This window comes from Epinephelus fuscoguttatus, linkage group LG10, assembly GCF_011397635.1.
Source record: "Epinephelus fuscoguttatus linkage group LG10, E.fuscoguttatus.final_Chr_v1".
NCBI classification, from domain to species: domain Eukaryota; kingdom Metazoa; phylum Chordata; class Actinopteri; order Perciformes; family Serranidae; genus Epinephelus; species Epinephelus fuscoguttatus.
In genome coordinates, this window is record NC_064761.1 from 20,957,868 (window position 1) to 20,971,513 (window position 13,646).

The 13,646-nt window shown below is 42.0% G+C and overlaps 1 protein-coding gene across 9 annotated transcripts in view; it reads left to right on the forward strand.

Annotated features, from left to right (window-relative positions):
- Positions 1 to 13,646, forward strand: part of ptprsa (protein tyrosine phosphatase receptor type Sa) — a 260,026-nt gene that overhangs the window by 181,897 nt on the left and 64,483 nt on the right. For all 9 annotated transcript variants that reach the window (XM_049588106.1, XM_049588108.1, XM_049588107.1 and 6 more), the window contains 4 exons: positions 7,372 to 7,641; positions 7,871 to 8,452; positions 9,312 to 9,448; positions 9,580 to 9,724. In XM_049588106.1, coding sequence (XP_049444063.1) covers positions 7,372 to 7,641; positions 7,871 to 8,452; positions 9,312 to 9,448; positions 9,580 to 9,724 — 1,134 coding nt within the window. The remainder of the gene's footprint in view (positions 1 to 7,371; positions 7,642 to 7,870; positions 8,453 to 9,311; positions 9,449 to 9,579; positions 9,725 to 13,646) is intronic.

Sequence of the window (13,646 nt, forward strand, 5' to 3'; positions counted from 1 at the left end):
CTTCGACATCACATTTGCTGTTGCTTAGCGGGTGCTCAAAGATACTTTTATTTTCACATGGCGGCAGCTAGATGTGATTGGTTTTGTTGAGTGACTGCTGTTTGTGTTCCCTCGCAGTCATGACACTCAATCAAATTATAATTTATTATTCAAAAGACCTCCTTCCCTTGTGCACACACACGCACGCACACTTAGGGAATAGAATTGATTTTCAGGTTGATGTGACTAAAGTAATGATGATTGTCAAACTGGACTGTAACAAGACACACATTACTTTGCTTTTTTAAGCATTCACACAGTGTTCCTGCAGCAATAATGAGGCGTAAGTGCCGAATGAATTTGAGATCAATGCAAGCAATTGGCTTTGCACCAACTTCCTCTCATCTATAAAGATGTTCCACCTTAATGTTAGTATCAGCACATGCACCAAGTTTTCCAAGCCATACCCAACTGAATCAGATCTACACTGAATCTCATATCCCCCGCTGCAGTGCTTGCCTGTAAATTTCATGGCTCCACTAGCATTATGAATACATGAGATACATATTTTTGGAAAGGAACCACAGTTTTCAGCAAGGGGTATCACATGCGGCTCAACAAGCCCAGGCAGATCAGGCATATCATTCACTCAGGTAGAAGAGATAAAACACGTCCACCCCTATCGGTCTCCTCTCAGTGTGGGAGTATTTGTAAGTGTGGCTGTCAAGGTGTGCTGATCTCTTGGAGATTAGACTGATCTCTGTCCCAAAGTCATATAAAAAAGCAGCTCCAGCAGCTACCACATTAATTCCCATACTTTACTGACCTCTATTTATCCAAAGGAGTACACATGTTTTTCTCAGCAACATGCTGCACCAAATTTATCTCTGGAATCTACACATTTAAAGTCTTCTGCTGTTGGCAACTTCGGAGACTGAACATATTTTGTTGTAGGGCACCTTGATAGTTGCTGTTTTCCTACCAAGTAAGCCAGTAAGAATTATTTATTCCTCCTATTCATAAGTAACTCTTGAGCTTTTATTCTTGTCAAGAGCTTACTAAGAGCCACAAAGAGCCCTAAAATATCAGCAAGAGAACCCCCCTCAAAAAATAAGAAATGCTAGCCAGTGTTTTCCTTTCCAAAGATGCTGAGTATAGCTAATATATTTCTTTCCATTGCACCAGCCACATCATTTGTCCTTAAGGCGAATCATTAGACAAATATATATAATCATCCCTTCTGATCTAGCAGTTATCTCAGACACAAATGAGTGTTTCAATTCAGGCACTTCTATGCACCAATTGCCTATCAAAAGACTTTCCATTAGTAATTGTAACAGTTGAGTCCATGAAAGCCGCCGGCCAATAATCTGTCATTGCTGCCCTCCACATAATGGTGTCCACAGCGCATGGCGCAATCCCACCGTAAGAAACAGAGAATAAAAAAAGCCTGACAATGTCCACATTCAGTCTTAACATCTTAATTCTAAGTCCTAAGAAAAACAGTGATGCAGAAAGACTGCGCTGTGATGTACGCATGTGCATGTTTGCCCTCCTTTAATGGTATCTGCCTGATTTTGAATGTGCTTGCATGTCCTGCTATGCATTTGTGTGTAACGTTGGGAAAGAAAGCTAGATTACACCTTATGTTCTCACTGGCCAAAGCAAAAATCCTGCCATCTCTATTAGATGTTTGTCTTAAGGAGTCCTGAATAGCCACCCCTCAAAACAAAAACCCCACCATGTTGCCATCTGATGTGCATTTATTTTCCATACAAAACCAAAGTTTCATTACCTCTTATTCTAAAGCAGAAATATGAATACACTCCCTTTCTCAATTTGACTGATAATATTCACTGAAGGGATCACCACAGTGAGGGGACATGCTTGCGATATCATTTGGCTGCTTGTCATCTACCTGTAAGACAATAGAAAAGAGCGATAGACTCTGAAATCCCCTCAATCCGCTGCTTGCTATTATCAGATACCCCTGCCATGATTCCTGTCAGTTTCCTTTAGGTAATAATTTCCATTTTGATAAGCTACTGATAGTGACTGTTTAGCATTGGCGCAGCCAAGGTATGTTAATACAGGCCGACCCCCGCGGCTTATATGTAAATGCCGTAGGCCTCACCCAGCAAGTGTGACTAAAGGATCTCCATACTGCGCCTGTGTCCTCAGGCAGCAAGAGGGTGTAATCTCAGCTTCAAGGTGACACTAAAGGCTGCACATTATTTTGGCTTCCCCCTTCATTTTGGGGCAGCAAAAACTGCCTCACCAAAATGGCCGATAATGTCCACCTTCTGACCTCTGTTTTTTGGCACAAATCCCTCCACAACACCGCCCACTATTAGAGTTAGTGCAGTACTCTGGCGTTCTCTCTCGACTGCTTTCCACCTCGTCCACTGTAAGGCTTCTTGTCTTTCTCTCCACATTGGGGCTTGAAACAAGATTATGTGTTGTTAGTAGTCCAAATGAAAGGTATATGTTTGTTTTATTATCTCTCAATTCCAAATGGGCCGGCTGGGCTCCTGGTCTCTGTGAATGAGGAGCCTGTCCATGCAATTGGGATTCTTTATTTTCTTTGTTTTACCGGCACTACATTTTAAGTGTAGGATAGCGTAGGTGCCACTCACACACATACACAGCATTTGAGAGCTTACCAGACCATTGGCATGTCAGTGTCCACTTGAACACTGAGTCATTTCATACAGGCCTGTGTCTAGCTAGCAGTGATTCATTTGCATGTGATACTGACATTTAGACCCACAGTTAATGTTGTTCCCCGACGTGTCTACAGGGTTTTAAGAGTTACCATTGCCTCTCCCAAGGTATAGTGTAATGTGCTGTAGCATCAGCTGACCTTGAGCTCTTGATTTTCTTTTGTAACCAAAGACCAAATTTATTTATGTGTCAGACACACTGTGCATGCTGTTGACAGGTAGACTCTTCCCAGACTTCCTATCATCTGTGTGCGCCCCCGTGCCATGAAGACCTGTAAGAAGGGAGTTTTGTATATTGGCTCAGTGATTTGTATATTTCAAATTTCCCTGGCAGGCCACAGCCAAAAGTTACCAGCATTTGGCAGGTGGCTGGTGTTAGTCCCCACATTGCCCTGACAGTGTAGGTGAACAAAGGTGAACATAGACCTCTTCCTGTGGGGAAACCTCATTCACTCAGCCACTTCAGCTCCCCGGTCCATTGGCTGACCTGAGCCCCAGGGAGAGAAGAGCACTATCAGACACACTTTGATTGGACATTGCCCCTAAAAACAAAACAAAAAAAATCCCCTTTTCACCCTATTCAGTTTTCACCATTCTTTTGGATTGGAGGCAAAATTCAAGCAGAGACAAATTATAGCTGAAAAACATCTAATAGTATTGATGCATACCTCTTTGTTGAACACAGCTGCACTCTGGTACTGTCTATGCTGTTCGGACTTAGTTCTTTTTGTGGATTTGTTCAGTTTAATTTATTTCCTTTCGTTTGATTTTGTGCGTGTGTGTCTGGAACAATGCTATATTTGGGAATGGATGGCATGCTTGGATGGGCTTGGGTGACATTTTTGGATTGTATTGGTTCCCTGGTGTCTGCCCGAGTGGATGGGGGCGCACCTGTATATGTCACTCATGCCATAGCCACACCCATGCATGTCTGTGTGAGGAATGGGCTGCCCTTTCACCTTTGTTGTTCAGTGAGGCATTTTTTTGACAAATTAGAATGCATATATATTTTTTCTGTGCCTATACAATGGGCCTTTTTCCCTTTTTCCAGTTCAACATGTTTTTTTCTTAAGAAAATCTCCCATTCGGACTTCCTAACTATCCAATTATACCTATCACGATGAGACAATGCATGATATCTCAGCCAAAAGGTCCTGCGTCCCATTGTTTAATTTAATTTCTGTACAGTCAGATCGGGGCAGAACAGGTTATGATTCACGGAAATCTTTTTCTACAGATTTTGCTTCTAATGGAGGCATTTTTACTTAGATTCTACATATATATATATATATATATATATATATATATATAATATATGGAAATTTGGCTCCTTTTTTTTAAGGACAGACTTTTTGAATCTGCTATTGACCTGTGTTTTTTCTTGGTACATTTTATGCCAGATCAGTGTGTGAGTTTGTGTACCACATTAGAGCGTTCCCTTGAAGGTCAGCAATGAAGTTTTTGCCCTCAAGGTCAGGTCGTGTCTTGCCCAAGGTAGTAACATAATTGACATTAACAGTGAATTACAGGCTTAGAGGATACATGTAGAGTAGTACAGAGAAGGACACATGAAAAGCTGCAGAAGGTCTCCACCCATGTTTAATGCACTCTAGAACTGTAATTAGCTATTGATGTTATATACATATTTTACATGAAAAGGAGAATGCTGTAGTTTATATCACTAAATGTGACATGGCTGTTAAAAGCCAGTAACAGTAGTTGTGTTCTCACCATTACACATGCTGCTAGCTTGCTGTAAATCATTAACATACTTGGCATCTACAGACTACATGTGAACATGGTGTATGTACATTTTAGTGGTAATCTCAATGCTCAGGTCAGTAAATGTCAATTATCTGGGAAATCCCCTCAGAGTGTGTGTAGGTGATATTTGTGCCCTTAGTTTGTTGGAAAAAGTGTCCCATGCAACGATCATATGAATCCCATTTGGATCGACACGGTGTATTTTGGAATGCTACCTAACCTTGATGCCCCTCTCAGTCTCCCCCCCTTTCTGATTCCTCTCCCTCGGTCCCCACCCACCCCACACACATACACACCTCACATCCGCCCACCTTACTGCTATTTCCCAAGTTACATTTGCATTGACTTGCAATGTTTAAGGCGGGGAGGAGGGGAGGTGTAGTTGATTCTTGCTTTTAAGCCCCAGTGTGTGAGACTTCCAAACCCACTTTGAGCCATGGTCTTCTTTTTGTTTTGTTTTGTTTTGTTTTGATTTGATTTGATTTTGATTTAGAATCACAGTCTCCTTATTCTATCCCCCACTTATGCCCTCCTCCTCCTCCTCCTCCTCCTCCTCCTCCTCCTCCTCCTCCTCCTTCCCTTTCTCCGACAACCCAACCCCCCCCTCCCCCCTTGCGTACTGTACAGTATGTCTGCGTGGCCATCCGTCACTGTCTGTCTGCCCGTCTCCCTCTGTCTGTCCTCTTGTCTGCTGTCTTGCTGCTTGAGTCTGTTTTGTTCTGCCTCGTGTCTTGTGTCTCGTCCCTGTCTCTCCCGTCTTGTCTATCTGTCTCTAAATCAGCTCTTCCATTTAGTTCATCATTTTTTTACTTCCACATCTGCACTACTTTGCTTCTCTCTCCCTTGAACCTTCTTTGCATCCCAACAAACATGTTGACATGGAATAGATGTAGAGACTTCGGTTAGCAGCAGTTGTTGAAAAGCCTGTGAAAATGGTGACACATGGAAGTTATAGACATTCATAGTATCCCATAGTTGCTGTTATCGTTTTGGTGAAATTAAAACCTATACATGTTTCATTCAAAATAAGTTTAAAACCCTCATAATGCATAGTTTTTAATGTACCACTGGAGGGTTTTCCCTCAGCACAAGGTGGTACTTAACCATCAAGCGTGTAAAACATTTGTTTCTCCTATGATTGTACATGATGGAAGTTTGTCATTGACCTAACAGCAATGTAGCAATTATCCAACTCATCTGGGCTTAGACAGAACAAATGCTATCGTCGCTCACCTTAGATTTATGTAGGCAAGGAAAATCCTGCAGTATACAACACCTTGAAAATCTCATGCTCATTTAGTATTGAACGTGGCCACCTCTTGCATGAAACCATTTGTCAAGTGCTTGCTGGGATGCCTCTCATTGAACACACAGTGTTTTCGCTAACTCATACTCTTTCACGTTCTAACTCTTACATACTGTACACACGCACACTCATGCCAGTACCAACGCAGAAATTATATACATCTGTGTACATACACATACACACACATGCAAGTACACAGTACCTTTCACGCCCTTCCTCTGCGTCTCAGACTCATTATCAACCTCCTTCCACTCAACTCCTTTCCATGAGTTTAGAGGTCCTCCCTGTCTCCCTCTCTTTAGCTGTCATTCTGCCCTTATTCATCTACCTTTCTCTTTTCCTTTCCCTCTATCTCTCTTTCTTGTTCTCTGGATTTCTACTCCCTGTTGATCCAGTTCTGTTTCTTGACTCCAACACTCTGTGATAGTAGACTCTCTTAGCTACAACTACTAGTTCTTTTTCTATGTATTTCTAGGCACACACCTTGTTCCTCAATACTTATTTTGTGTTAACTGGGACTGCGATGTGACAATGTGCCACCATCACATTTTGTCACATTTGCTGGAGAAAAACAAAGTTTACACAGCATTGAAGTGGGTTACCCCCCCCTTCACCCTCCTCCAAACCTTCCCCTCTCTTCTTCTTCCTCTGTCACTCTTTGCTCCTCTGTTCCCTTTCTTCCTCTCCTCTCCTCAGATGCTTTATCCTCTATCTTGTATTTCTTCTTTCCTCTCCAATCGTCTTTTGTCTGGGCATGCTAGCGACCCTTCAGTTATATTCCTCTATGCATTTTATCTCAATTTTTATATCTGATTTTGTTATCATTTACTCCTTAATTTACCTCGGTCTATTTATGCATGCTGTCTGTGAAACTGATAGCTGCATCTATCAATGGAACCGTGTCAGATCTTAATAAGGCTTTGTCCAGTGGATCTACCCTAAACCACAAAAATCTGATTAAAGTTTCTCATCTTTAAGATATCTAGGTAGAAGAGACAGGTGTCAAGTGCAAACTTCTGCTAGAATGTGTCAATAGTCCAGTAACCCTACACTTCCTGTGCTGTGGGAGAAGCCTGAAATGGCCTACTTCCTGTTTGGCATGTGTGCCTGAGAGGACAGGAAGTTCCAGGTTGCCATGGTGGCTTTATGTGATAGCATTATCACATGGCCTTTACTACATACCTTCATACTTCGTGATCAGGTTATGCTATAGTTGTATATATGTCAGCAGCTCAGTTCCAAAGATGAGAAACTCGTAATAGATTTTTGTGTCTTTAATTGTGCTGTGATGGGTCAAATATTGGTCAATGGAACCTTGTTGCTATGAATCGTTGCTTTATTGTTAATCTACTTTGTTGTTGAAGCAGTTCTGTTAGTTTAGTTCTTTCTCATTATTTGTATATTTTTTTTTGTTTTAAAAAGTCTACTTCTTTTATTTTGTGTTTCAGTTCACATGTACCATGTTGAACCTTATGTGTTAAGTATTTCTTTGAGAAGGGTCTATTTTCATCGGCCTCTCTTGTTACCCCTCTTTCTCTTTTTTTTGACTCCCTTGCCCTCTTTTGTCATCCTCTCCCCTTCCTCATGCCTTCCCCCCAGTCCGGCGGGTGCCTCCTCGCTTCTCCATTCCACCAACGAGTCAGGAAATTATGCCCGGTGGCAGTGTGAACATAACATGTGTGGCGGTGGGGTCGCCCATGCCTTACGTCAAGTGGATGCTGAACTCAGAGGATTTGACACCGGAGGATGAGATGCCAGTGGGCAGGAATGTTCTCGAACTGAGCAGCGTCCGTGAGTCAGCCAACTACACCTGCGTGGCCATGAGCAGCCTTGGCATCATTGAAGCTGTGGCGCAGATCACTGTCAAATGTAAGAGATATCTGTGCTTGTGAAGAGGTGTGCTTGTTAGGAAAATTAGCTTCAGTTGAGTCTAAAATAATGTACAGAAAACTGCAGTTACAATGTGTATTGCTGTGATGTTCTTTGGGCATGATAAAGGAATTCCCAAGCTTTCTTTTTATGCTACAAAGTTTGTGAGTCAGTCACTGTCATGATAAATAACTGACTTCTCTTTCCTTCCTGTTTGTCACCACAACAGCTCTCCCCAAGCCTCCAGGTACCCCTGTGGTTACTGAAACCACTGCCACCAGTGTGACTATCACCTGGGACTCGGGCAATCCAGACCCAGTGACTTACTATATCATCCAGTACAGGGCAAAGTCCCCAGACAGCAAGTATGAGACAGTGGATGATATCACTACTACACGTTACAGCATCGGTGGCCTCTACCCCAATACAGAGTATGAAATCCGAGTCTCAGCTGTTAACACAATCGGCCAGGGTCCTCCCAGTGAGCCAGTAGAAACACGGACTGGTGAACAGGCTCCTGCCAGTCCACCACGAAACATCCAGGCCCAGATCATTTCTCAAAATACCATGATGGTGCGCTGGGAAGAGCCCGAGGAGCCCAATGGGCAGATCAAGGGCTACCGTGTTTATTACACCATGGACGACTCCCAGCCCATGAGCCTCTGGCAGATTCATAATGTCCAGGACAGCATCATTACCACTATCCAGAGCCTGGTTCCTCAAGAGACATACACAATTAAAGTGTTAGCATTCACCTCTGTAGGAGACGGACCCTTCTCTGAGCCCATCCATGTCAAAGTACTGCAAGGAGGTAAGGATATGAAAACTCATTTTATCAGCTTTGTTGCTGGTGTTAAAACTTTGAAATATCGTTTTCTTCCATCGCCGTTGTTAAATTTTTATGTCTGTGAGTTTTGCGCACAAGAGGCACCTGTGTAATGTTCAAACAAAGTTGAGCAGTTAGTTTAAAACAAGTTATACAGAAACTGCCGAATGCTACATATGTTCCCCAGCTTTCTGACAACCCATAAAGAACATTTTCAGCTCTTTTTGTGCATCAGCAGCACATTTTCTGAAACTTTAGACAGTGCCTGCTGCCAAAGAGACAAGTTTTTCTCCCCTGCTGTGCAAGGTTCACACACACACACACACACACACACACACACACACACACATCTGCGGCCTCTGCAAATGATGACAAAAATCTGTTTGATCATGGCAGTTTGAAAAAGCATCCATATTTGAGAAAGAACCAAAATCCGAGAACTCACCATCAACTTCAGGGCTAAGCAAAATCACTCAATCCATGCCAGCACAAGGAGGCACATCCAGCCTCAGAGACCCCACGATAAGTAGAGCACTTTGTGCTGCTGTTGCCAATGGGGCACAAACTTTTGAACTTCCCTTCTATCTATTCCCCTCAATTTAATTTAATTTAATAATCCTCTGCTATTTGGTGCCAAATCTCATTATGCTCATCATGTTAGTGTGGAGATAGCAAATATGCGCTTTTATTAATCACTGAACAGGAAAAAGGACCTCATTGACATGTTGTTAAGACTTTTTTTCCAATGCTAAATGGTACTTCTTCCATTGGTACAACATTAAATTCTTCTTAACCAATTTCTAGCAACATTTCCTTCAACAATGTTGTGCGCTATGTTCTTCAGTTCCAGGTCAGCCCGCCAAATTCCAGGTTGGTGCTGTGTCTGATACCAGCATTGAATTGACTTGGGAAGCCGCCTATGAGAAAGAAGGAATTATAAATTATGAACTTCGCTACACAGAAGGCAGTTTTGGCACCCAGGTAAGAATTTGGGTGTTTCTTTTCAAATTTCAGCAATGAGAGGTGTACATCATGTCTTGATGATCGAACATTAAATTTCTTTGCAACCATTTTATATCAGACATGTCAATGACATTCCTCTCCATCAATAGATGAAGAAAATATTTGGTCCCACATCAAGATATGTTGTGGAAAATCTCCGCCCACACACGGAGTACCACTTCTCCCTGGCAGCCATCTCTAACAAAGGCATCGGAGCCTTCACCAATGACATAACACAGAAGACCTTGCAAGCCAGTATGTAGCCCTTTCTTTACTCTTCTCTCCTGTTCTCTTTGTGGGTTGGCTAACAAAAGGATTTCCCCAGTTAAGCAGTTGAGTGACTTTATGTCTTTGTGAAAGTGAATTCTCCTGAAGTTTATGTGTTTTTTTTCCTTTTACTGGAGCTCATGAACTTTGTTTTCTCTGATGTCAACTGCGTTATCACCTTTGAACTGTGACTGTGTTTTTCTCAGACATAATCAGGGTTCAAAGCTGATTTGGAAATTATGAACTGCAGATGTGTTCAAGTTTTGTTAAAACACATGGATCTTGCGTTTGATCTTGATTTTGTTATCCTCAATTTAACAATATGACACTGGTTTTTTCTACCTTATATTAAGCAACATTTACACATTGAACGGTTTGTTTTGTGGAGACTTAAGGTTGAAACTAAGCTGCAAGTGGTTTAAGTCACTTTTTTAGTGTTTTCCAACCTTTTCATTTTAGAATTACCTTTCTTTTTCTAAGGTGGCTCTGGTGCCAAATATGTATGAGAGTAAGCAACACTTCCAAACAAGTCTACATCAACTGACAATTGTGGCAGTTTCTTTATTTCCCTTTCACTTTTGTTCATATTTGCTTTTCCTTTGTCAACAGCAAGTGCACTTTCTTCCGTGTGACAGAGACACAAAAAATGTCAGCTCTCCTCTAAGACCGCCAAGGCTCTCATATGAACTATATTCAGACCGGGGATGGGGAATTTGGGGTTGAGTCGTCAAAGACCAAAACAAAACCCTATCAGCAGTCACCAAAAGTACTCGCATGCCCACTGCCTGAATTTTTTCCAGTGTATCAGTTCTGCACTGATTATTTTATTTTACAGATGGCAGGAACACAACTGAATTATTTAAACCAGCCAGCTAAAAATAACAGGAGTGATATAATAGCTCACAGTAGTGCAACCTGTACAGAAAGAAAATATACACAGCTTATCCAATCAAATATCCAATAGTAGCTAAAGGACTGCTGGGATGACAGGGTATGAAATTCATGTCTTTTGGGTTTACACAGCACACAAACATTAACAATGATGTTATGTATTGACATTTAATACATTATTGGTAAAGAACCTTGGAAATGTAGCTAGATTGAGGGGATTAGGGGCTGATCTGAGCTCATTGTGGATCCTGCTGATACAGAATATAGAAGTCACAGACAAAGATGCATGTATACATGCATTATCAGAGTGGCAACCTCGATTATAATAAACTGGCAGAGGACCTTTACTGGGACATAGGAGAGCCATGGCGGTGGGAGTAGACCTCTTTTAACACATTTTCTGTTTCTACCAGTGCAACTTGTTGGATGTACCCCCCACATCTGGGCTGTGGGGGCTTTGGAACAACCACTTCACAGTTCTTTTTGGTACTGCTGGGCAGCAGAGCTACACAGACAGTGCAGAGTCACTGAGGAGAGCGCCAGTTGCATGCAACATTCACTCCTGCCCACTTGGGGTGCTGTTGAAAACGTATCACTGCACTGTTGATCTTTGATCAGTCCAGGCATGAATATACTTTATGTTCATTCAGCCCCATTTCTGTCTTGGCGTCTCTCGAGTGTCTGTGCGCATCTTCACCTGTCGATGTGTGTTTGTGATTTCCTTACCTCTGTTTTTGCATTTGTTCTTGACCGGTAAACCGCAAGCTGATTGGATTGGATACACTCCTCTCTTTCTCTTACATCACCCTATTCCAGCTGTGTCTCTCTCTCTGCCACTTGTTCCCCCCCGTGCAATGGAACAAACGCTCTCCTTGGAATGGCTTGACATCTCCTTGCTCACTTTGTGTCCTCTTCCTTTTACGTTGAGTCTTTTGAGAAGAAGTTTTGAGTTAGAGCTTTTATTTATTTATTAATTTCTATTACTTTCTGGGTTATCCAAAAGAATATTGGTTTGACATCACTCCAAACAGTAGCTTGCTGCTATTATCATCTTTCTGTTCGGGTTCTTGCATGAACCCAAGTCCACTACAGCCACAAGCAACTACAGTGCAGCAGGCAGAGCAGACAGCACTGACATACCCTAGCCTGTTGAGTAAATATATGAGAGAATAAGTCTAACTGATGGCTTTTCTTAAGTCTCTGCTCGAGACAAGGGACTCCTCCTTTCAACTATTTTAACCATACAGTTACAGTGGATAGAGAGGGTAAGTGTCTGTAGATAATTGTATCTGTCTGCCCACCACAGAATTTTGATATCACTGTCCTGGAAATGAATGTCACGTTATGTTTGGAGCACTAATCAACTTAATTAGTTTTCCATATAAGTGCTCATTTCCATGCCATGATAATCAAATCTTTGTGGTTGCCATTTTATGCTTAAGAGACATCTTTACCCCTTTCTATCCATTCTACTTCTGTGGTTTCAACTCAGCACTCATTGTTCCTGGTCTTTCTCAGCCAGCCTTGTATCAAGAGTCCCTGCTCAAGCAAGTGTGAGATACACCCATTGTTTTCTCACTGCTGAGGTCAGAAAAGTCACAGACTAAGTCAGACAAAGCAAAAGGTTTCCCACAACACAATAAATAACTTGATCATTTGGATCCTTCGAGGTAAGTGATTGTGTGGTTTAGGGATTCAGTCTGCCATAACCTTTCTCAAAGACCATGACATATTAATTCAATTAACCTGCCTTTTGTTGTCATTGGGTATTTTTTGCAGTGTTTTCCTGGAACACCAGCAGAGTATTAGAAAGACAGAATAAGCAGTATTTTGACATGACACAGTTAAATATTGAACTGACAAGTCTGCTGTTTGGCTCCTCATACAGGTCAGGAATAGCAGCATCTCTAGGCACCCAAGTCAGTGAAGATCCCTGTGACATATATAGCTTGAATTAAGTGCGTTCACAGTGTAGTGTAACAGAGACAGTTTAAACTGTCAGCCTCTTGGGAAAACAGAAAAGAAGCATATTGTATAAACAAGGAGCACATAGGCCTTGCACGAACAGAGAAACACAATAGCATCAAGGTTAAGGGCATAAACTGTCGAGTAAGAAACACCCCCCCCCACATATGAAGTACAGTAAAGTAATTTCACACCCTTCACTACCCTACAATGAGGGAGCCTTAGTTACTTGTTGCTTGACTGAACTAGCTGCACAGACTCAGATAGAATTGAAGATGAATGATGTGAAAGAAAGATCACAAGCTGCACAAAAGAAAATGAGATACACTGCAGTAAAAAAAAATGTCCCAATGGCAGATGGATTCTTTTATCTGAAGCACATTACAGCACAGTGACTCACCGCATACAATTTTAATTTTGTTTCATTGACTTTTGGCATTGTTAGTGCCATGTTCGACTCACAGCCCTACAGAATTATTTCAACCTGGATTTGAACCCAATGAATTGTCTGGCAGACTGAAACCCTTATCCACTAAGTGAAAAGAAAGACAGACATGATTTCCCTGTTTGCTTTATTGTCCATTATCTGTGGTACAAAATGTTCGCAGATTGTTGAAGTTTGTGCTCAGTCCAAGCAGCATTACCAGAGGCTATTGTCATGGGGACTACTCTGTCAAGAGCTTGTGAAAAATCGCTGCGGAAATTAATAATCCCGCTGGATCTCAGTCCATATGTGCTCCATTGTAAGTGACACCAAATAACTCCTCAAATCAAAGAGCACCACATTTGTTTCATTGGCTTTTCCTGGTCAATATTACAGCATGCTTAAAAAAATTCACGAGATGTCACTGGCATCAGTAGCCCTCATTCAGAAGCAAGGCCTCTTGGGGTATGCTGTTATAGTCAGACCAGGTTGAGAGACCGTTTTTGTAAGACGTGGTCGGAGTGGGTCCACAACCCGAGAGCTGGGAGGGCTCCCAGTATTCTTCTAGCTGTTACCCAGTTGCAAGGCATGCTAACAGGACCTAAGATGGACTCTGGGAGTGGGTGTTAG